This window comes from Athene noctua, chromosome 3 (assembly GCF_965140245.1).
Source record: "Athene noctua chromosome 3, bAthNoc1.hap1.1, whole genome shotgun sequence".
Classification (NCBI taxonomy): domain Eukaryota; kingdom Metazoa; phylum Chordata; class Aves; order Strigiformes; family Strigidae; genus Athene; species Athene noctua.
The window spans coordinates 71,745,740-71,771,641 of NC_134039.1; the positions used below are offsets into that span (position 1 = coordinate 71,745,740).

General features: G+C 39.6%; 1 protein-coding gene across 8 annotated transcripts in view; it reads right to left on the bottom strand.

The window, feature by feature from the left end:
• The window catches only part of KIF21A (kinesin family member 21A), a 94,240-nt gene extending 68,908 nt beyond the window's left edge, over positions 1-25,332 (bottom strand). For 4 of the 8 annotated variants that reach the window (XM_074903284.1, XM_074903282.1, XM_074903287.1 and 1 more), the window contains exon 1: positions 24,910-25,331. In XM_074903284.1, coding sequence (XP_074759385.1) covers positions 24,910-24,953 — 44 coding nt within the window. In that variant the 5' untranslated portion in view covers positions 24,954-25,331. Of the gene's footprint in view, positions 1-13,917; positions 14,031-24,909 lie in introns of those variants that run through there. The other 4 variants (XM_074903280.1, XM_074903283.1, XM_074903279.1 and 1 more) reach the window with 2 other exon arrangements.
• Positions 25,333-25,902: the final 570 nt, after the last annotated feature.

The following is a 25,902-nucleotide window of genomic DNA, read 5'->3' on the forward strand; positions in this document are numbered from 1 at the left end:
ACTCCTCTCTTACTGTGCTAAGCCTATTAAATTTCACACAGTTAAGTTTCACATGTGGATATATGAAATATTAAATCCAAGAGCACATTTAATAAAGGCAATATAAACTGAGAAACAAACAAACAAAAGCTCTCCAAAACAAGAAAAAAAGGAAAACAGCTTCCTGCCCTTACTTCCACATCACAATTCCTTCTCCAATCTATTACATTAAACTCACCAAAACACTCCCTTTAAACATAGTCCTTCACAACAAGGAGGGAGTAAAGAAAGCTAAACAGATTTCATCCCAAACAACACCTAATACTTCTGCTTGCATAAACTTCTCAGTATTTTTGCTAGCACACATTGGAAGCTTGCTTGCTTTTATAATTATCAGCACCTCCAAATGAGACCGCAATTATAGCATATGAATGCATTCATCTGAATTAGCTGATTAGTATATTAATTCTTTACCTTTCAATGAGGTTTAAGGATACAAAAAAGGCTGGCATATGATAACAAGAGGTAGGCCTGGTATTTAACACAGCAATAGGGATGCAGAAACAAACCTTCCAGATGGTGCTGGCAATCACCATCCATTAAGAGTTTCTGTTCTGCTGCCAGCACATCTCTGCACAATGGCCCCTGTACCTCTGCTACCTCTGGCAACACAGTCTGGGGTACTAGAGAACACCAGCAGGTAAAAAAATGCTCATATTTGATGAGTTACCATGCAGTACCTTTAGTACAGATGTGGTTCTATAATGCCTTTCTCAGCATTTCCAGAGAGATTTTTGGTGGGCAGTGAAACAAGTACGAGATTTCTGATAACTAATTTAGTATGCTTTTACCCTACTTTTCTTCTTCAGAAACACACACACATACACACTTTCTATGAACTATGGGTAAGTACTCCAAGTCAATACTTAACCTTCCAGCCCAACTCCTTTTGAAGAAATATCACAATGATTTATTTTTTTTTTAAACTCCACTTCAGAATGACACAAAATACAAATTAAATTCAAACCCAGTATCTACAAATAATACCACATTGTACTCTTTCCCAAGGCTGAACCAAAATAACCCCTTATACTGTTATGGCAAACTACAGGTAAAGTCCAGGTCATTTGTCTTCTGCTTTTCTTTACATGTGCCAGCTAGGAAGTTGTCTCCAAGCAAGCAAATATACTGTACTATCAGTAGCCCTTGACAGCCTTCAGGGTGGAATCCATTTGTTTCAGATGCCTACAATGACAGAAGAAAAACCAAGCCTTCATAAAGTACTTATATGACTGAATCAATAATGGAATAAAAGCCATCTTTATAAACAAAATCAAATTAAGAGTAAGACAAATTCAGTGTACCCTTGTAACAGTGCTGCTTCTGCAGAAAGACTACTCAGTTTCCAGATGCCTTGATCATTAGTATTCAGTGGTATCAGTTAATGGTAAAATTTCATATGATACAATCACTAGTTAAGATGTAAAACGGACATGCAATTACAGATACGCAAGTTACAGCAATTACACAAGACACTGCTCAATAGTCAAACTGCAGCAAATGGCCATGCAGCACGTTGCCAAGTCTTTCCCCCCACCTATAGGTCACTTCCCACCCTCTGAATCTTCTTTGCCTACAAGAGGCAGAGGCACACGCCAGTGACCCGGCCAGGGCAAGGAGCACTGGCTTGCTGTGACTGTAACTCAATCACCCTTACGTAAGATTTGGGCACCGCTCCCATCAATGTTTTTCTAAAGTTGCCATGGCTGCCATGGTCTAGACTGAGTTCAGCACTGCCAGCAGGTGTTGTGTGTGCCCAGAGCCCACAGAAACTAGGCAGAGTCCAGGTGTTACTCAGCCTAATCTTATACCAGCTCCCTTAGTAAGCACAAGTGAAGCAGATGTTTTGCATATGTACCAATGCTTGTCTTTAAATACCATGAAAATTTCAGGCACATCAAGTAGTAGGTATCTCAGTGAAAGTTTGGCAATAAAACTTCCTGGATAGCTCTTGGACATAAAAACGTGTTAAGGACTGTGGCAGAAGTGAGAGTGGGATCTATGTGGTCCAGATTTTACTCCAAAGTCCTATTAAGATAGTGGTAAAAAGGTATCAGCATCCCTTCAATCCATGTGTAGCCATTAAATATGACCATTAAGCCCTTATCTTATAGTAAAAATCCAGCAAATCAGCGACTAAATTACCAAATGGGCTCTGAGATATCACATTTTTTAATATCTAACTTATTTTACTGCAAGAAAAAAATCCCACTCAAAAATACACAGAATATTTTCTTTCAGTGCTGCAGATTATCATGTCCAGTTTGCACAGAATGATAAGACAGCAAAGGGAAAACATGAATTATTAAATTAAATTGAGGAAATATACCACCGCTGTAACTAGATTTGTCCAGTTCTCCTCCTCTACACTCAACCTCTACCTCTTTAGCTATTTTTTTTTAAACATGAATTTAATTTCATAAAACAATTACCCTTTTCAGTAGCTTGTGTCTGATCAGCTCATCTACCCCATTAACTGTTCATGCTGGGGATTACTTTCGCAGTGCTAGGCTGAGGGGGTTTTGCAGGCTACTGCTTTTCACTCGGTTCCTGAAGCGCCATACAATAGCTGCATCTCTGGGCAGCTGCTATGGCTAGCCAGAAAACAGTTTAGCAGTATGATTTCAGAGTTAATTCTTGTGCAATTCTGTAACAGCCTAGCAGACTGTGCAACACAGATGGCACATCCTCACACTGACAGGCACAGTCCTGTGCTTTTGCCAAGAAAATAAAACCCAGGGAGGGGAAAGACCCAAGCCTGCCCTCACACAGACCTCCTACAGCCCTACATGCCCCCTGCCCCGTCCCCACCTCCAAGAGAAGGGCTAAAAGACCCTCCAGTAGATCTAGTAAACCACCAACAGCTTTCATTATGACATGAATGAATGCTTTAATCCAAACCTCCTTCTTGTGATTTCTCATGGACTAATTTACTCTCTAGTGAGCAAAGAAATCCACAGCTTTCGAGAACAATTTGACTTTTGAGAGAAAGAAGGGGAGACTGTGTTGCAGGATTTGTACAGGCCTTGATTATTTCTAGTTCAAGACAAGGTCAGCCGTGATGGAAAAGCAGCACTACCATAAGCTTCCACGTGCCTGCCAAGCACAGAACTGGAACTCCTCCAAATCCAACTGCTATTTGATTAGAACTAAAACAATATCGGAAATTACATTTCTAAAGGCAAACAGATTTTTAAAAAATTATTCTACTGTGCTGCTTGCCTTGTTTTTAGCAAACATTTAGCGTTGTATGTCTTGCTACTCTCACAAAGCTAGAAAAGAAATAACACAGTATCTTAGAGAAAATGAGATCTAAGCAAATGCAAAGTTTAATTTATGAATTAAGACCTGAAGTATTTATGGCTCATGACCGATAAAGGAAACAAGGAGTTAGGCCTTTCTAAAACTGAAGTTCAAAGTTAATTTCATACCACACAGGAATGCAGGTACATATGTATCATTCAATAAAGTCACAGGATAGACACGTTTGTCCCAGCAATCATGGGTCAAACAGACCAGTGCTGAACTACAGACACCTGATCTCCACGCAGCTAACTAGCCTAAAGAGGCTGCCTCTCCTCATCAAGGAGCATGGACAAGTAAGAAGCGTAAGTATCTCTGCTGTTACAACACAGCAGAACACACTGCTCAGCTGTACCACTAGTGTGGTCAGCATTAGCTCAGGCCCTGGACACCACGTTGTACCAAATATGTGGACATACCCTGAAATATTCAGGTCACTCACAGGCTACTCCTCCTGTAAGGATAAACCCTGAAAGTATAATCCCTGGGAATCTTTTTCACCTTTTAAAAAAGGGACAAAAAGGAACCCCAGAAGGTGCTAGCTCATTTGAAATTTTATTTTGAGCAGTGGCCTCCAATCTTTTAGAAAACCCTGTGTACATTTTCAGCTTGTTAGTCTGCTTACACTACACTTCTGGACATCACCCCACAGTCAGTAGAACACCAAAGACATTCCAAATAACTGGTTCAGGCATGAAGGGCAGGTCCCTTCCCCAGGTGGCCTGGGAAACGTATCTCCAAAACACCTGTCAAATCAAAGAAATGTCTTCAGAGCCAACATAGGAAATGCAGAAACAAGGGAAATAAGTAACCCAAAAATTTACCACAAGGAAGCTGAACCATTTATGGCTCTGGGTTTGGATGTCCGCTCCATGTCACCAAAACTATAGTTTCTCAGAGGGTTCAACCAACTAGAAGCCTGCAATTTAATGGCTGTGCTCCAGATATATTTATGTACCAAGCCCAATATCCAAAAAACAAATCAAGGACAGAAAGACTGACTTAAACTGCACATTAAATCTGTCTCTCACAGGAGTGCACTTGTTTCTTTTAAGTTTAAGGTTTCTATTTAAAACTATATTTTAGCTTTTATGACTGATAAGATCACGCATAGAAATATGAAACACCATCTTCATTTCATTGGCATCGTTTAACATCAAATCACTAGCACTGACAATACCGAAGACTAGCAAAGATTATTATTATGAAAAAAATATGGTGATAGCACCTGACAGTCACACTACTTAACCCAAATTCAAAAGGAAAGAGGAAAGCAAGGTCTTTTGGTGTGTCCCCCAACCAACGTCTGCAGCTACTGCACAAAAATACCAATTAGGAAATCAAGTTTATCTTTGTGTGGGTAAGAATGCATGAAAGCAATTCTATATACAAAAGAAAGAGCAGAGCACCCTGTATTTCTTTTACAGATTATGTTGGGGTTTTGCCTCCAAAATTAAAGTTTAACACGTAAATTAGCAGCTCTCATCATTCCTACTCTGGAGTATGTAGCTGTAAGGAGTGGCTGAGTCACACTGCTGGTAAAGCTTCCCAGAGCCTGGTATTAATTATGTAATTAGGGCAGTATCAGGAAAAGGAATACACTTTATGTAGCATCTTTCTGCTCTATGACTGAATGCTTAACAGAGATTAAATCTGCTAAACAAAGGTTATTATATATAACTTAACATGAAAAAAACTTAATCAAAGAGTGTAAGAAAAGCTTGAAGCGTGCACAGTCCAGCAGTCTCATAACAAATCATGATAACAAGTGCTGCCAGTATTTTAGAGGCACTTTGTTTCCAGAAATTTTAGAGTTGAAGAATTCAGCTCAGATAAAACAATACTATCAAAAGTAATGTGGTGAATAGACTATCTAACTCCAGTAAAACACTGTAGTCACTCCTACTTTAACCAAGCTACAGAATAACATTTATTTAGGTATAAGGGGACAAAGGGGAAGGAATAAAAAAAAAAAAAAAAAAAAAAAAAAGACACCACCACAACAAAACAAACAAACCAACCAACCACCACACAACACCGCAGTCTGAGTACTTGCAAACCTGAACTCAGCCACATTTAGAGTTCAGGGATTTGGGGGTAATTGGGGTACCTCTTGTAAGCCAGGGCCCAAACAGCTCAACACATCCAAACAGACCAAGCCTATAAAAAGTACACCACTCACACAAATGTAGATGGTGTCAACTTTCTATAAAGCACACTTGTAACTACTGTATAATTATCAGAGTGAAACTTTACTAAAAACAGTGGGACAGCTGGTTTCAAAAAAAAAAAACATTGGTCACAGCATTACTACACCAATGCATGAACTAATAAGGCCCACAGAGTATTTTCAGTTAGACACAGAACTGACAGTGGCTTCTTGTTCAAAAGTTGGGACACCTGTACTTGCAGAGCAGTGACACTATTTCTGCATGTCCCCACAAATAGTTTTTACCTGTAAAGTCAAAGGAATAAACTTTAAAACAAAATAATTTAATGCAATTAGGTAAAATATTTTTAAAGTACATACATTCAGGAACTTCCTCACATTCCAAGTTACCAGTGCCTTTAAGCAAGCAAACCCATATTTATTCACAGGAAAGTAATTTTTCTGAATATGAGAGAAAAACTGATGTAACGCAAGATTATCCAGATGAAACAACTGTGTCATGCCAATGCTAGGCTTCATCCAATTTCTTCCTCATAATAGTTATATATACGTCTACTCTAAAAGTCCACTACTTCTTCAAAATAGCCTGAATTTAAAAAAGAGGTACTCTTATTATTAAACAAAGTTAAAAGGGTTTCCTATGTCTGCAGCAAAGGGGGATTCTTAATTATTTCCTCCTTTACCCAGATTTCCCTTTTCACAAACACCCACGTACCCACACACATACACTTATGCTCCCAGCCCTTAGAGTTGTAGTCCAGAAATCACTACACATTCAAGCCAAGACTACTGCAGCTCTGAATTTTTTTTTTAATTTCTTTCACCTCCATACAGAGAATTTGTCTTTCCAGTTAATGTATTCTCAAATCTAGGGCAGTTGGTTGCTTTACACTTAGAGCCACAGGTCCAAGGATTACATTTTACCAACTTCATTTAACTCAAAACAAACACAAAGTTACCAACATACCTAATATAGCTAAAGCTACGAGTCACTTCTCAAGTTAAATACTACAATAAAAGGAGGATCAGATCAGTTAAAGGAAAACTACAAGTTGTCATTAATCATTACTGAAATGACTACTTATAGATAACACTACTAAAAAAAAAACCAGACACTTCACAATGGGACAAGACAGCTAAAAACAGTGTTTCAATAATCTGCTCTGAATACTGCCTTCACTCTGTTAATTTTCAATGCAACATTCTTGGAACAAAAACCACTGTATGGCTTGCCTGCCACTCCTTGAAAAAAAAAAAAAAAAAAAAAAAAAAAAAAAAAAAAGAGTGTTGTATCCATAACACCCAATCCACCAAGTTCCAAAGCAAACTGCAGAAAATTTCTTCATGTTTATTGTTGACTGTTTCTAATGAACAGAAGTTGCTCTGTTTCAAAACAGAAGGTAGACTGTTCAAGCAGTGACTGAAAGCTCTGAGCTGGTAAATCCTAACTGTGCAGTAAGGGAAAATCACCCACTTGCTTTATTTAGTACTATCTATTTTAAAACTTGCAAAACAGAAAGGAACAATATTATCCATCTTCTTCAGTCCTTGGTTCAGCTACACATTTTTATATGTCTGAATGTCAATTTTCATTTTTCTTTCCTTCATGTCTATTCATCCTATTTGCAAGGCTGAAAAAACATGCACATCTAGCAACAGCATCAAAGATTAGATTAATTCTCCCATCCTTCTGTTCCTATACAGAGACACTGTATTCAGCTGCCTTGTGAAGACTTGACCACCTTACTGCTCTTCATTGACTTCAGATGATGCTTTAAAACAAGGCCTCTAAAAAGTTAGTTAAAAGTCAAGACAATTCAGGAAACTATGCTAGAAATTCAGTAGGTAGCATTTTTCCACACTGAGTCATGCTCCAAATTGATTGCTCAGTCCTATGCCGGATGCTTTTTTGTTGCAAGCAAGCATTCCAGGCAAATATAAACTGACAGTTCCTAAACTTCCCCTCCACCACCACCACTTTCCCATTCTCCAATCCCCCAACAGTTGAGATGTTTGCAAGCCTCTTGGTACAGATTCCAACAACATTCCCCATGCCCATGAAGTTTTAACCAGGTGCAAAACTTGATTAACTATAGGCCATACTCTTTTGTTCTGTTAACTGCAGGCTGATTTTCAGATGTGGTGAAGAGACAGGGAAAAAAAAGAACAAACTATTTTTGTTAATGAGAAAATGTTTAGCATTTATATGGAAATACCAATGGAAAACTGAAATAACTGGATCTTAAATAAGAAGAGAAGTGAGAAGGGACTAGTCACAGCTGCCTAGGGGAAACAACTCTGTAGTTGGTACTATTGTGAAGACTATCAGGGTCTTGCTCAACATAATCTGCAAAAAAACCACTGGAACTTCACAGGAAAGCCAGTTTCCACACACAAATTCCCATCCCAAGGCTAGCAGGAAGAGAGCTCTCCACTGCATCAACATCTGCACCAAAGGCTGAGCTGCTACCATTTCACATCCTCAGCCTTTTTCTCCAGTTTGAGGAAAGTAATGCAGAAGGACTCAGAAGACCATATAATATATATAATACATGGGACTACATAAGAGCAAGGTAGTAGCTTCTCAAACAAATCCAGCTCTCTTCATTTATATACCTTCAGTTCTCACAGAAGAAAACACTTGTAGCACACACTCAGATGTATCACCCTGAAGAAAGGCAAGAAACCAGTATCATCAAAAGCTTTTTTAATAAAATAGTTCTGGCAGAAAATTGGGAATTGATTAAAATTAAGACCTGTGTCTAAATGTGGCTATTGCATGGAAAATAACTTTCAGACTGATAAACCAGAAGCTTTTTCTAAATATTTTCATATTTTACTAAATATAGGAATAATTGGAAAATTTCAGCTTCTTATTTGTTTGATTTGGGAAAAGATAACTACATTGGGTGATCAGCTACAGCCACTATGACTTCTTCCACATTGCCTAGGGTATTCAAATTCCCCACTGTCAGTACAGAAGAACATTCTCTATGTAAAGATGCAGAAACATATTAGAGAATGACTTAAGTTGAAGAAAACATTTAAAAACTGATCAACTGGTGCTTATTACCTGACTAAAGTTAAAGATGTAGAAGTAATACTGAAACATCACTAGTTCTCCAGTAACAGTTAAAACTTTCCAAATCATTTATCGACTATAATATCCAACATATCACTAGAGATTTTAACCGAAGAAATTGAAACAGCATGCTCTGCTACATCATCAGGAAAGTATAGGCCAATTTCATATTCTTGACTTTTAATAACATATAGAAAAGACTGCCTGATTTTCTAACATGTAGAAAGTCCTTGTTAGCTAGGCTGAGCAAATTCAGTGTGGAAATCAGTGTGGAAATACAATCATTCTCCTGGTTTAATTGCTAGTAGCATGCAGACCTCACTGCACTAGCAAGCTTACAGTTTGGAATTACCACCTATAAAAATAATACTGGTAATACCATTTCAGTAAAATTTTAGCTCCAGGACAAGAGCATGTCCATGAAATAAGTGCACCCTGGTAATGCTCCACAATGCAAATTCAACTACATAGATAAATCATGACATATACACTGTGAATTAAATCTAGAAAGAACTAGCTACTTTCTTGTTACTTATATCTGCTTTAAAAAAAGTAGTATCTCTGCTGGCATAACAGCAAGGCTAAATGCATTCTGCTTCAGTTCTAGCTGTGGGTTTAATTTTTTATTAGGGCTCAGGTTCACTGATTAGATTACAAATCCAACCAGAACTCCAAAACTCTTAATGCAAAGCCACTTTAAAAAAAAAAAAGAAAAAAGGAAAAATCATGCAGCAAGGTAGCTCACACAAATTAAAACCAGTTCTCTCAATTTTGCATTACAGGCTTTGGAGGCTCTGCCTCCATTTCTGGAACGATCCTCCCCTTCTGTGCACAGCGGCTGGCCTGGGCACCTCTGTGCCAGCCTCTCTCAGCTCCAGCGCACACAAGGCAGCAACACCTGATCCTGGGGTCACTTCTGCCTGCTGAACCCTCGGCTGTAGCTCCTTGGGGACAGAAAGAGAAGTCTGTCCTGACAAGCTTCTTCAGGGTCAAAACCCATTTCTTTGTCTTGACTGAATTAAATAAGCTCTTCTTAGCACATAATACTTCTAAATTGGGCATTTCCCAGCTGCTGTCAGAAATCATCAATGCAAATCATTTGTGGTTTGTCTGCATAAGAGTTCATAGTCCCTCATGCACTGGAAGCAGCACAGATGCTTTCAAAGTAAGTATTCTTATTTAAAACAAACTGTTTCAAATTGCCTTAGAAATTTAAGTGTACAGTAAAACTGTTTACATATCAGGACTACAGTAAAACCACCTGAGATACTTATCATTCTTCCAAGACAATCTGCTTTTCCAATTGCAGAGTCAAAGCTAAAGAGAAAAATCTCTACACCATTTTAAATTTTAATATTTTACTAACTCATGCTATCAAAAATTTTAATTGTATGACTTAACTGATTTCACTAGTAAATCTGAAGAAATGACAAAGCAAAGAATAATGATAACAATGAAGGCTCTTTCAGTTCTTTAAAAAAATTATTTTTAAATAAAATACTGTCAAAGTTTGGGTTTTTTGGTGGGTTTTGTTTGTTTTTAAATAAATATGACAGTTTAGTAGATAGTACCACCTTAAGATCCTCCTAGAAAAGTTTGTTTTCTCCCTGGTTTCAACTACAGACTTTACTTGCCTATGCCTTATCACTTGACTTTTGTTTACACAGAAATAAAGAACTCTGTCATCAAACCAAGCATAACTGCAATGCAGCCCTTATGTAAGCTTCATCACATGAATAATTAGTAGGGCCCATAGGAAACTACAAATAGCTTATTTCCCAACTATACTTACCAGAGTTAACCATTTCTAGACCACTGAGTTTAAGAACTACTGGCTAAAGAATGGGAACAAGAAAAATTGAAACTGTGAGTGACAGATTCAGGACAGGGACTGGGATTACCTGGAATTAATGAAAGAAGTGGATTTCCCTGCCTCTTGGCGTTTGAGGTCAGGAGTGGTTGCACTTCACATACAATCACATTTTTAACTAAACTCATAATTGGATTCTCAATGAAATCCAGTTGACTGGTGTTACACAATACATCACATAATCTTCTCGGCATCAGAATGGATCAAAAATGTAAATAGTCTCTTGTGTCTTTTGTATATAACCCATCATCATCCTAACCTGGAGGTATCACAAACAGTTTTCAGTTCAGAGTAATAAGACATCAGCCGTGTGTTCCAGGCAGCCATTGCAAAGCAGCACATTTAGGTTGTTGAACTACAGCAGCAGTGTGGCAGAAGGGTCTTGCAAAGGCAACAAAAATGGAGCAACACAAAGACTCAGCAGCTGGAAAATAGTACAGCACTGACACTACACAAAGCTTGCTGTCACAGCCAGAACTGCTATCTTCAGTATCTCTAGCAATTCTTGATGGAACCATGGCTTTAAAAAAAAAAAAAAAAAAAAACACAAAACAAAACAAAAAAACACACCACAAACAAACTCTGATACTTGAAGTCCTTTGTCACCTACCTTAGCTAACAATTTAATGTAAACAAACTAGACCAGGACTCAAATAAATTGGAAAAACCTGATCAGAAAAAAAAAAGGCTTTCCTTTTTAAAAAAAAAAAGCCTACACCCCACATAAGAGAGGTTCTTGCGTAATCTGTATCTCTCCTGTGATATTTGCATCAGGTAGAAGCACACTGAACTGAACAATTCCAGTATGTAATGACACATAATAAGGATATCAAGAAAGATCTGTGGATTAGAAGAACAAAAATCTCTGACTGTCCTTGAACCTTCTAGACTTCACAACAAAACTGGAAAGACCCTGGCTTTACATGCTCCTGTCATTCCTACCTAGCTGTGGGGAAAAAAGGGAGAGCTTTGAAAGTCCATTTCCTTTGGGAACAATATTTTTCTAATATAATATTTCTAAAGTAACTGAAGATATCCCTTACCTTTGTGCTCCAATTGTACCTAGCTCAATAAGCAATAGCAGTCTCCCTAGCACATTAAATATTGAACAAATACTCAGAAGATGGGGTCACTGATACTCCAACACCAAAGCCAACCCTATAAACAGCAGACGTCCAAGACTTTGTAGCTTAACCCTGTACTGAAGACAAAACAAAAACAAACAAAAAAACCCAGAACAAGTCACACAGATATTTTTAATTACTTCCAACTTTGGAAGTGAGATGGTCAGTGTCCCCTAACCAGGCATTTTCTCACACTGACACACAGAAGTGGGGACACTGGTGTACATAGGGTATATGGCATTACCCACCCCAACAGGTAGTGGTATATCCAGAGAATTCCCAGTACCAGTAACAGCTGCAGCAGAGAGAGACCACTTAAAACACAAAGATCTCTTTCAGCTACTTCTCCCAGCAGTACCTTATAAAGTTATCCACACAATATATCTTTACATCAACCAGCACTAGTGCTCACATTAATATATCCATGTCTTTGTTTTAGCCTAGCAGTTCTCTCTCTGGTGTTTCCCTCATCTGCTTTTAAGATCTCCAGAGATGGGACTTTCAGTGTCAGAAGAGAACAGTAAGGAAAATAAGCCTTAATAATCTAATTTTTATATTGCACTTTAAAGAAACTCAGAGTGAAACAGTCTTGCAATGTGTTGAATGCATTAATACCTGAAACCCTAGGTTACAACATAACTTAAAATCATGCCTTAAACTGATTGGTTTTGAGTATTTTAAATGCCACCCCAAGAGCTGTTCTGAAGGATCTAACATTCAGAAGCTGGAGGCAGATCTTGCAGAAATGTGAGACAACTAATTGGCCAACGCATTATTAGCTGAAAAGAAAGAACCAAACCAAAAGCCCTATATCCTACAGGAAACAACAAGAGTGACTCAAGAAAAACAAGTTTACAAATTTAGTATTTGTTTTTACAGTTACTACCAGTAGAACATTTAATGCAGCAATAGACTAAGTTAAAATTGTAGCACTGCTATTTTGAACAGAAAGTGGGTTAGCAGTCAGGATCCTATGGTTTATTTTTTTGTTATCAGAATGGAAAAAATAACAATGCCAATTCATGTAAATTCTGAACAAAGGAGAGGACATCTCACACACATCCTGTGCTGGAGTGACCATCCCCCTCTATACCAAGGAGGCAGCAAACCAGAGCAATTTTCACTAAAACAGTACAGTATGTTACAAGTGTTCTGCCCCACTTGATATTCCTTGGTTAGACATACAGCCTTGCATGAAAGTTTAAGATTAAAATGAGAATGCATGTATAAATTACAGAATATACTTATAGAAAAAAAGCAGTCAGTCATCCAGCTAGACTAGAACTGATGTCCGATTGCCTTGAAATATCTGATAAAACTTGGAAGTCAGTAGCATTTCCTAGCTGCAATTTGGAAAATCTAAAGCATATATCTTCAAGAGATATAGATATCATGAGCTTCAAAGCACTTTCCTCAGCCTACCAATACATTCCAACCAGACAGCTCTCACACAGATACTAGGCTGACATCCAACAATACAAACCAAGCTGAATATTAACTTTGCCCAGTGCTTCACACGCACACTGTACGAACATACAAATCCAAAGAAATAAATCAAACTTTTAAAATCCATTTTTCATAGACAAGACAAAAACTGATAATGTGCACATTATAATTAATTTCCAAAGATCATAAGAAACTGTTCCAAGATAAGTAACTGATACTCTGGGTTGTATTCACAAGATTATCTCATGAAGCATGCGATAAACCACTGACTATTGTATGCATTTTTTTCTGACTTACAGAAGATATTGTTTGAACAAGCCAGAAGAACTGAAAGAATGAAACATGAACTCACAGCAGGAAACAGGGAAACAGACATGATTATTCTAAGAGATGGCTGAGGAGAGAGAGCATGAACATCTGAAAAGCAAAGGAACAGTAAACAGTGATGGAGATGAATTATTCTTGTTAGTCAGCTTGGCCAAAAGAAGAGGTGATCTTAAACAGTGGCAGAGGAAATGCAGGCAGAGGGTGACTGCCATGTATTCCTGCTAAGAGAAGAGGAAAGCAAATTGTTACCTGTAACTGAATCACCCTCCAAATTCCTTCACAGCAACAATATCACATCTACCACAAAACAGTCTCCAAGACAGGTAGAGAAGGGTTGAATGAGGGGAAGGAATAGACTTTAGAACAGAAAGCATGTAGAAACCATGCAAAAATCTAAAAGCCTCCAGTACTTCATACTATGTATGCCTGCAAAACATTATGTCCTATTAGCAGCACCGCTGACTGTCAGTACCCCAAGAATTTGCTCTATCATATTTAGAACTTATGTAGAGAAGAGACTGCACCCCCTTCGCTGAAGCTGTCCCCCATATCTCACCCTTTCCAACAGAACATAGGCACAGAGGTCTTCAATTTATTTAGTCCGTGCCTGCTCTCTTCAAATACGAAAGAACGTATTACCAAGATAACAGACCCAGCTCCTTACTGAGGTTCACATTTGGTCATAATGGTCACAAACCAAAGCAAGAGAGAGTTTCAAGAGAGAGCCTTGAGTAACCTCACCTGAATTTAGTTTTGACCCTGTTTTGAGTGGGAGGTTAGATCAGATGACCTCCTGAGGTCCCTTCAAACTTGAATTAATCTAAGCTTACCCTTTCAAATCTGTAAGGCTTTATGGTTCATGTGGACACTGTCACATCCCTGTAAATACATTCTGACATCTGAATAGGATCATTCAACTATGCTGAATTCAGGACCTGGCACTCGACATGCAGCTCCACAGAATTACAGACAACTGGGATGGAAAAGAGCTGGAGAGGTCATAGAGTTTATTCACCCACTCTGCCTTTCTGATCCAAGGTAATATCACCTATGTCCAAAGTGTTCCCAGCATTATCAGTTTGAACTGTTTTTACAAGTCTACTGTAAGGGCAATTCTACATCTCCACAGACAAACCATTCCAGGACATCCATCCTTACAATAGGAAAATATTTTCTTCCTATCTTTTGCTTATTATATTATTATAAGCCTATTACCTTTTATCCATATCACCTTCAGCATGAAGAACAATTTATTCCCTTCTACTTCATATTTGACTCTAGTTATTTCAAGACATGTCTCTTAATCTTCATTCCTCATATCTCACACCATGCAACCGGTCACATTTTCTGGACAAAGTAATTCCCCTTCTCTTTTCAATTCCCCTCAACTAGCCCACATTTTTCTTGAAGTGCAGCACCAAAAACCTAACACCAGACATCAGTCAATACATTAGCAGTACTGAACAAAGGGTATGCATTACTTCGGACCTTACATAAAAACTCCAGTTTCTTTTTACATTAGTTTTCTTCTTTTGCCACAATACAACACTTCTGTTTCATTCTTAAATTTTACACATTATTCATGATCACTTGAATTCTTTCTTACCGCAGCAGCACAGAGCACACTGGCCCTTTATTTTTGGTCAAATATTATCCAACATGTAGGCCAACACCATTGTACGCAAGTCCTCTTGTCCCAAATAAGCATCTCAGCATTCAGCAGTCATGAGAGTTAAAAATCAACAGAAGCATTGGCTTGGCATGGGCTAGCCCTGCTCTTGGGGCTGCAAGAACAAAGAACTTCCATCTGAAGCTCTCAACTGTACAGTGTTTCTTCCTCTTTGGGGCCTACCAAGGCTTTACTTGTTGACATTTAGAGAACAATGAAAAGTCCATCTGTTCCTCAAAAGCTTTACTAACAATAATGAAATATATCTACAGCTACATTTTAAAATGCAGAGCCATGACAGTGGGTTAAGCAGATGACCAGCCAATGTAGATCACTTGTGGGACTGCATAGGTAAGAAAAAGAAAACAAAAAAACCAAGACACCCACAAAACAAACAAAACATCTACAAACAAAACCCTAAAGTCTGAAGCTTTTGAGAGTAGGAAAAAAAAAAAAAAAAAAAAGAGACATTATACTGATGTTTAATTATCAACTAGTTTACCTGTCAATACCCGTTCAGCCCTATCTCATTTTTGAGAGCTCACTGAACACCAATCCAATTCTGCTGAACTCAGAGTTCTGCTAGTGAAGATCAAGTGGTAATTTTATTGTTCCGGAGTGATGGGCTGACTGATTAGATTAGACAGAAGCAAAAGTCATGCTCTAAGTGATACAGATTGAACAGGTGGCCTCTCTGACCTACTATCTCTTCAAACACTTAAAAGTAGAATCCTTCTCTATCATGTCTAGAAGAATATATATGCAAATATTTACTCCCACTTAACCCAACACAAAAATATTTTTCTGGTCTTTAATGCATTTCAAATGGTTTGCTCATAAAACAACCTTTCCCAAGTGTACCAGCTATTCATGCACATTATACAATTGTAACAAGAAAATACACATGTTTGGATAACATCAATATCTCTAGTCTGCAAAGTAATGTGTATAGATAAGACTTAAAAAAACCCCCAAACATTAAAAGGCATCACATTAAAGAGCCAGAGTCTAAAAATAATTATTTCATATGTACTTAAAATTAAAGACCAGACTTCAAAAGGAATGCATTTGAGACCAGAGTGAAATAAACCTTACCTGGACAAGTTATGTAGAGTGACAACTTAGCAGGTAAAAAGAGAAGTAGGCACCTATTTTCTACAGATCAAAGTGTCTGGTACAGGTGTAATTTTTTTCCTCTTCACACAGAAACAAATGGGGGGAAGTGGGGGGAGAAACAAAGCCATATACATGCTTTAGCAAAACAATTTTTAATTTTAACACTTTTCATAGAAGGTAATGACTAACTCAGGTGTTTTAGTAGAAGTTGCTTTTCTCATGACACTACATCATTTATATCACACCATAAGCACTTACTATACTCTGAAACTACATCTTTGGCCTGAGGAGCTTATGACATAATTCCGAGATGACAATACACAAAGTGTCAGTGGAGCATGTGGAGGGAAAAGCAGGAAAACAGTATTAAAAAAGACAAAAGACTTATTACCTACACTCATACCCTCATAAGGGTGGAGCTAGGGACATAGAGACTGTGTCCTATGACAGAATCAAGCACAAACTAAGAGAGGCACTGCTGCAGTTGGCAAATATATTTAACTAATATTACTGAGAGATTAGCAACTCCAAGATCTTGGGCTAATGAGCTATTCAGAGTGACACAAAGGGTCTCAGGACTCAAGTCCCAATTAGTCCATGCTGAAGGGAAGAAATGTTCAACAAAATGAATGCTAAGAACTATTACCTTTGAAAAACAAAGATTATTAGGTAACTTCATTTTCATTATTTTGCATAAGTTATAAAAACAGACATCTTTAAGTCAGTCTATCTTCCTATCACTTTATTCCAAGAAGATGCAGTCTCACATGGAACATGGTACCAAATGCTTCAAAGTGGCTTATCTAGATTCCTACATTCTATAAAATAATAGGGGTTATACTGTACGTGGGACATTTCTTAGCAGGCTTGCTAGTGACCCCAGAATTATGCAAGACTATTTCATTATTTTCATTATATTTCTAGGAGATACTCTTACATTTTAAACTATTACTGGTGGCTTGCATAACCTTTCAATCAACATTGCTAACAAGTCACATACTTCAATATAGCCTCTTGACCAACATTAATATGTCCCCTTAACTTTGCTTTAGCAGTATTAAGCAAAGGACAACTAACATGGTTAGAAATGAGAAGGGAAAAAAATAGTCAATTAAGCCCATGTATTTTTTCATTATTTTAAACAAAGAAAATAATCAAGTGGTTGGACCACTGACCGAAGATGTGGAAGACCTTTTGTTCAAGATCCCAAATGAAATTAGACCAGGTAAACAGAAAAGCCTGTCTGATCAAACTCTTCCATTATCAAAAGAAACCAAGGCAGAAAAAATAAAAAGCATCAGACTTTGAGATGTCTGATGAAAGAGAAAAATTTTCTGTCCAGTCCTATTAGCTATAACCTTCCATGTGTTCAGCTGTGGTAGCTAAAGCATGCCATGCTAAAGCATGCTACAGTCCTTTAACTCTTACCCACCCTTGAAAACCATGTTTTATTCATGTTTTTAAAGGATCAATTATGTTGAACATAAGTGAAAGGGAAAATAAGTATACTGTAGCTTTGAAGGACACAAAAGAAAACATTTCAAGAAACATGGAATATTTAAGAGTGAATATGGAAAACCTACACTAAATCCAAGATGTCCTGCAAAATTAGGTATTTGCTAACCATCTGAACTAGGCAGAGTTCCTGTAAAAGCATGAATGTAAGAACCACCAGTGAGACAGCAAAAATTACCTAGACAATAAATATTTTAATCCATTTTTTAAATCCAACAACGGAAATGCACTACTAAACTTGAATGCATATAAATTGCTGTGTATACTAGAACAATATTATAACCTTTTACTAAGGTTTTGTTGCTCTCAGTTTTTTATGTTGAAACTCCACAGTAAACAGGCTCAAAAGATGTCATTCATTTTTGTCAGGCAGACTTAAAAACCTAAAGATTCTTAAAGCGTGCATTGTCCCAAACAGCAAGTCTAGCATTTGTCAGCTGATATTTAAAAAAAAGTTCTTTAAACAAAAATGAATTATTCCAGCAGAAGCCAATTTTACCAAATCTGTTGAGGATAGTAACAAAAATAAAGGACCAGATGGTACCACCTTCTCACTACTTATTTCCATATAGAATCTATCAAGGAAATATTTTATGCTAATCAATCATTAGCTCTGAATCAGCAGTTTTTCATGTTTAAAAATACATATTGAACAGACCTTCCCTACACATTGAATTCACTGTGATGCTGACCTTAAAATCCTTTCACCATTCTCATCTTGTTGCTATGGCAAACACATAAAACAAGAGAACATTATTTATTGAAAAATAAGGCTGCATTTCTCCCTTTAGTTACACTAGAGCAGACATATGTATTTCAGACAAGTTTCACTAGGGAAAAGTGGAAATAAACATGGAGAACTACAAAAAAGGAGGAAGGATGGGAAGAAAATGAACAAAGATTTAAAACCATTTTAGAGGAGAAGAGAAAGAAAGCACAAGAAAGAGTCACAGCTCATGTAGTTACTCTTGCTGGACTTGTTCAGATCTGGTTTAATTTCTAATTAAACTTTCTTGTTCACCAGTTAAAATGATACTATTAACTTCTTGCAAGTATTTTACATGGGAATAATCTTAGCATAACAAAAAATTCTCTCCTCCAGCAGCCGCAAATACAGCGGGATACTGAATCTTTAACAGAAAAAAAATGCACCTAAAACGTCCCGATTTCCCCAGCAGTAATCAGGCAACAGAACATGAAAGCAAGAATTCCAGCAGCCACCTCTGAGTGGGCAGCAAGGACGATTTACAAGACGCTTAGAGCAAATAAAGGGAAAGTAGAAGGAAGGAGCAAGGCTCCCTTGATCTCAAGCAGAAGAGCTGTTCAATTACTACAGAAGAATTTACAGAAGTCACACAGAAAAACTTGAGATGTGAAGCCTTAAGTTTAATAATAAAGGAATGGCTATGCCAACAATATAAATCCTAACTCTTCATAGAGCATAAGTAGTAAAGAAAACACCATTAAATGGAAATTGGCAACTAACTCAATGGATTTTCAAAACAAACTCCCAAGTCTTCCACAAACTTTGGGAAATGCCAAGTTAAAAATACAGTTCATCCACAAGCATGAACAGAGCACTCATGTACACCACCCGTTGCTTTTTCTTCTTCCTAAATTCAAGACATATCCATCTTTTGGCAAGGAAAACACAACATCAAGGGAAATGTCCGACTAGTACTCCATCAAAGAATGAGTTTGTGTTTACATCATATGAGTTGGTGGAAAGGGAAGTCTATTTCCTAGAAAGCAAGATCACAGATTTCAGCCTGCCCCAAGCAATATCAGTTACGGATGATCAAGTCAGAGATGATGAAACCAGAATTAATTCAGCAGCAGATGGTCTCCTGTCTTTTTTTCAGCTGAAGTGCAAAACATATGGACTGGGTAGAGTAAAGTTTCAGTGAAGGACAAGGGAATGTTTGTTTAAGTCAGAGAGCAAAGAGAAACATCAAAACTAACAAAAGATATGCAACATGAGCTTTCCAAAAACAAGATCTCTTTTGTAGCTTTCCATTAACAGACTCTCTCTCCAAAAAAGGTATTTCCCAATGTCTCACATGTCCCCCCAAAAAATTACTATTTAATACTGTTGAACAATTTAATTTTTTTGTCTTAGGTGGGGCATACTTGCCTACTGATAGACTGCTGAACTTCATCAATACAATTACTTTGAGACATTTTCCCAAAAAAAACTTTCACAGCGTCACATGATTACAGACAAGTAAAAACTACTGTCTAATAAAGACAAAAGTTTGGTTCATTTTAAGAAACAGTGATTATTGCTGTTGCTTTTCTAGTTACAGAATGATTTATGAGAAAATTTAGCACTGTATGGGAAGTGTGAAATTAGTTCCTCTGCCGTTCAGAGCTTATGATATATACCACAGCATACATGGCCATTCATCTGACATTTCAAGATCTATTCATGGTAGTGTAGGAAGCTTAAACACTGCTGTAAGTGTTTGCAGAAGAAAAGTCAATTTCAACAGCCAAAGTGCTTCAAAACACACCTACCAAAAGAGACAGGTTCCTTGCACTCAGCTGCTTCTTTACTAGTGTATTTAAGAGTAGCTGGATCTAACACAGAGAACTTCAGTGTAAAAGCTATTAGAAGAAAATGCTGAAAAAGAGAAATGCAAAAAGATGAAAAAGGTAGAGGGAGGCACGACAACAATAACGAGCAGATTCTGTATGGGCAGAAAAAACAGAGAGACTAGCAAAGGAGAAAAAAATGCAGAAGAGGTCCAACTGCTCACACAGGTCAGGAACTGGGGGTATGAGAAGAAGAAATCAGTGTTCCCATAACAAACTTTTGCAGTGGAAGCCCACAGTTACAAGGAATATATCCCATTTGCCTTGTCAAAAGTTAACGCTTCATCCTGATTTCATGCCACAAGCAGCTTGATTAGTTTCAAAAATCTCCATTCCTAAACTGAATTAGTAATCAATGTTTTTCTAGAGTACTTCATCTCCTTTTTGGAATACCAGAAGCAGAAGCTGGTGATTTTACAATTGATCAGCCACATGTATTACTCCCTTTGTTACTATAAAAGTTCCCTGGTAGAACACTTACATTTCGCACACATAATTTCCATAGTTGGCAACATCAACATTTCACCTCTATAAAGCAGTGTCACAATGTATTTCAGATACCCCGGCAGGTACAAGAAGGAAACTTTAGATGATTCAGGGCAGAGCTGGATGGCCAGATCCCACAGCCTCTCTACACACACGAGGAGGAAAGTAGCAACACTCCCCTTCTTTGTTTGAGGGATGAAACACAAAGCAGATGTCAATCACAGCAGATGAAGCAGTAACAGTGAGATACTCTTGACAAAGCAGGGAAGAAGGCACATATACACAAACATACCAAGGATAATGAAAAGTGGAAACTTCCACTGTTCTGCTCTTTAATGCTCAGTGATGTTAAACATACCTGATTACAAAATACCATCCCCTAACTCGTCTCTCCCCTGGTTCTTTGCATTCAGCCCATTAACACAGTTTCAACTGAGCTTCATCTTCCACAATGACAACATGCCCAATGCCAAAGCCCTACTTCCTTTAGCTTCACTCTCCAGCACTTCAGTGATAATGTCAGTAATAATGTCCTATTACTGTCCACTCCACCTGAGGTGTCACCCAAGCATGTCTGAGTGACCATCTTACTTCTCAACTACTGGTTAGCTTTCATAGATACTCATCTTTTCACATTGTTCTTCATTATTTCTCCTTCTGTTTTCATACAGCATCTTAGAAGGCACTATTACAAATCAACACTGAAGCTTATCTTCTATATGTCCAGAGCCTCCACTGACTCAGAGTGAATCAAAGCTATCTTCATCCTTTGGAAGACTAGAAGATAGATGTTTACTTCAGCGTTCTACATTGTTACGTCTTCTCCATAACGGGATCCAAAAACCAGACATCCTTCCATGCTTTATCAGACAGTAGTCCTCCATGCAAGCCTTCTAGTGAGCTCTATCCAAAAAGTTTTCTCTCCAAGAGATTTCCCTTGTTTAGCATGTATCCAAAAACACAAAGGACTGAAGTCTAACTTTCTTGTCTTCTTAGAGCATCACTGCTAAGATGACCTAACTGTACAGCTCCAAGCCATATGGAATGAGGGTAGGCACTAACTGTTACCTCTCCTGTTGGAGCTATTTCAGTTCCTATGACACAGCTCAGGTCTGGTTGGTAAAAGTAAGCATAACTCTAGCCTAATGGTTATGGGCACTGACTGCAGTGACCCCATGCAGTCCCTGGATACCAAATATAATACAATGACTCTCTAAAATGCAATTACTGACATAGACTGCTGGCTGTTGAGGATTTCAGTCTTAGGTGAGAACCTCATCTAGCCAACATACCAGAAGCCTATGCTCTGTATTTTAGCTGTGGACACCACTAAAATGGCAAGACACACAAGAATTAAGCACTGTAATCTAAGTCCTTTTGTGGACTTGCTTCCATAAACAGTTGTCTATGACGCTTCATAGACTTTGGGTCAAAAGTTAGCTTCCATATGCTGAAAAGACACCTACAAAAGCAAGACAGCAATTTCAGATTTATAAAAAGGATAGCTTTTCACGTTTAAAAGAAAAAACAGCTATCTGATTATATAACTATCATGGGGGAGCTCTGACTTTATCTGAAAACAGACACTATACACAGTCAAACAGAGAGCAAAGGTCTTTGTTGAAGTTGCACACCATCATCAGAATTCCACAAGTTTTTCAGTGATGGTATGACAAAAGAGAAGGAATTTTTTTCTTAATTGGGGAATTTACCATTAGTTACTGGATTATCTGCCAAACTATTTTCAGCTTTCATGCTTCACTAAACAGGAGTATTTAGCTCATCATTCATAAACCCATTATTACACTAAAGAAAATGGGGAACAATTAGCATACAAGATGATAGCTTAAAGGTGGTGCTAATTGGAAAGAATGAAGTATTTTTGAATCCTGCTGTATACAATTAAATAAGATGCCCTGGTTCTGGAAAAACAATTTGCTAAACAATTTCAGTGATGTCTATTCTATAACCTGTGTTTAAAGTTTAAGTAAATTGAGCTTTGCAGTAAATTCAGTGCAATATGCCTTGGCAGTATCTTACTTCAGTTACTACTGCGGGGCTTGCAAATTAAAAGCTGGTCCTGCTGCAGAGCAAGCCTAGTTCAGGAAACATACATACGAAAACAGGGACTAATTCATCACAACAGTGGAGATCATCACTGAACTAAGCTGAAGTTCCCAAACAGAACTTAAGAACAAAACCAACAAGGAAACAGAATATAATATTCATAATGCACAACATGGCACTGATACACAGCGAAATGCGAGACCAGTTGAATTACAGGACTGTGCAAAACGCAATCAGAAATAATAGAAAACCATTTACAAAGAGCTACTGGTGGAAAAAAAAAAAATTGTTCATGCTTTTGTTCACGATTTCTAAGCAGAGAGAGAATCTTGTACATGAATAGTTAATCTGTCAAAAGGAAGAAAGCAGACAAGGAGGAAAGGTGCAATTCGTCATTACTAGTGAACTGCACTCTAACATAAGATGTTAGTTAGACAATTATATTACAGAAATATGCCTTGTAACATTAAGGATTTGTTTTCAAGAGCTACAGCTGGGTGTTTTTAATTCACTTTCACAAATTATTTGCCATATATTATTTCCAATCTATTTATTACACACCTAAAACTATAAACATATTTGCACCAGTAGGTTTTATTTAATTCCTAGCTGCAACAAACCTCTGTATTTGTAAATGAACTTCTACATCTTTCTTTTTTTTGGCTCAGAACATCTTTAATATTTTCTGCAAATGACAGAGGAGTGTGTAAACCTGTAACACACCCTATTTTTAGGATCACACCTATCTCATATTTTCCTTTTAAAAAATATGCCTAATTATGCTTTGGAATAATACCTCCCTATATTTTATGTGAAAAATGCTTCAACAGGTAACAACACTCACAAAAGCATCTCTCCCCATAGAAAATGCTACTGCAATCGGCAAGCAGACTTTAATGAACAACTGCAGCATACACCCCATGTTATCATGCAGGGGCGGTGTTTCTCTGTTTACTGAAAATGTTATTGAACCGTTCCCCCCACACGCACATACCGACAACTGCATGCAGTAACATCGCTTATTCCTACACCCTTCAGAGAAAAAACGATCCACCCTCTTTGTCTTCCTGCACAACCCTTGATTTATCTACTAAGGTGAGACGTATGTAGTGGTTCCAAGGACACACGGGTGGATAGAGACCTTCCCCTAAGGTCTGATTTCTTGTGGTATAATACATTAAGTGCGTCAGCATATAATATAAATAAACTTCTTTAAAGAAATAAATCATCATTCAGTATCACTATTAAAACTCAAATATTGACATGCATATACATATATACACGCATATATATATACACGCGTATATTTTTTTTTCCTCATGTTTGAATTACGTAAAGACATCTTGAAAATTAAGGCATCCGTGGGCTAATCTGGAAGTTCTTCAAACAATAAAATAGTATCTTCACATAGAAAACCAAGAAGAGCCAAGAGTTCACTGACGAGCACGATTGTTATCTCTGATAAAAGAGTAATTTGAATTAGCTGATGTTTTAAAGCGATATAAACTCCACTCCCATTATGACTTCTACATGTACCCGTTCTCATTTACTGCGAGCAGTCTTATGGAAGTCCATCCCTCCCGGTATGTAAGGTTAGGCACAGCCTCCGTGGGATAAAAGCTTTTATCCTTCTAAAAATATCAGTCTGCCAGGATCCACTCTCGCAAAGCTCCGTGATACAGACCGCATCGCTACAGCCTAGGGGCTGCTTTACTTCCATGAGTAAGCACTTACAGCACCGGGCTATAATTAGTTGGAATATTTTCAGGGTCACCGCTGAAAATTTGAGAGAAATGACTGAGAAAAACCTCAGTATGAGGGCTTTTTCCTCTCCTTTGACTATTTCCATCTGTTGCCAGGAAAACGGGGCTCAGCAGGAGCCGAGGTGATACACTCTTTCTGCAGGGAGATGTCCCTGTGCGGCGGCGCCGCTCCCCGCGGGTGGGGAGCTCGCACGCCCGCACCGCCCGCGCAGAGGTTCCGCTCCACGGGGCACGGCCGGCCGCGGTCACCCGTGACCGGGCGCGAGGGCCCGCGGGGAGTGCTCCCCCCCCACCCCGATCCCCTGACCGCCGCAGGAGGGGCGGCGCCGCCACTCACCTGACCGCCACCCGCACCGAGCTCTCGTCCTGGCCGGCCGACATGGTGCCGGCGGGCGGGCGAGGGGCGGCCGCCAGCCTTGCCGGGAGCGGCGGGCGCTGCCGGGCCGAGGAGGGGCCCGCCGGAGAGGAGTGGGGGTACTGCTGCAGCTGCCCCCTCACCTCCTCCTCCTGCTCCGCCACCTCCTCTCTCCAGCCATTTTAGGTGCCTGAATGAATAGGTAGGAGCCGCGGCAGCGCAGGGCGGTTCGCGCCGCTCCTCCTCCTACCCCCCGCCCCGCTCCGGCCCTTCCAGTCCCTGGGCGGGGAGCGCTGTCAGTCAGCCCGCCGGCGGGCGGAGGGACGGGCCCCGGGGTGCGGCCCCCCCCCGACCCGCCGGGGTCCGGCCTCCCCGCTGCCACGCCGGGGCCCGCCCCCCCCGCCCCGGTCCGGCCCCGCGGGGTCCGGCCGCCGCGCGCCCGCTCCAGCCGCAATGCGTCAGCAGGCCCCGCCCCGGGCGGCCGGCGGCGCGCGCCCCAGGGGCCTGTGCTCGCGCACGACTCCCCACCCCCCCGGTCCCGCGTCGCCTCACACCCGCGCCTCTCCGCACGCGCACACACGCACGCCCTGTTATCTGGCCGCGCACTCCGCACAGCCCCCTCCGCGCACAGCCCCCGGCGCGCACACCTGCGGCGCACACCCTCCGCGCAGCGCTTCTCACGCCTGCGCCCTCGCGTGCCCCCACGCGCGCTTCTTGCACGCGCACCTACCGCTGGCACCCGTGGGCACGCGCGGCGCGGCTCACGGCGCCTGGCCTACGCGTGCCTCCTTCCCCACGCGCAGGCACGCGGGGCACTTGCACGCGGGCGTGCAGCGCTCCCCGCGCACAGCTCGTCCCCCCACGGTTCTCCACTCACGCTACCCACATGCACGGCTCTCGCTCGCGCGCAGCCTCACACGAGGGCTCTGCCCGCAGCTTTTGAGGCCTCCCCGCTGGGAGAGGAGCTTAGCCCCC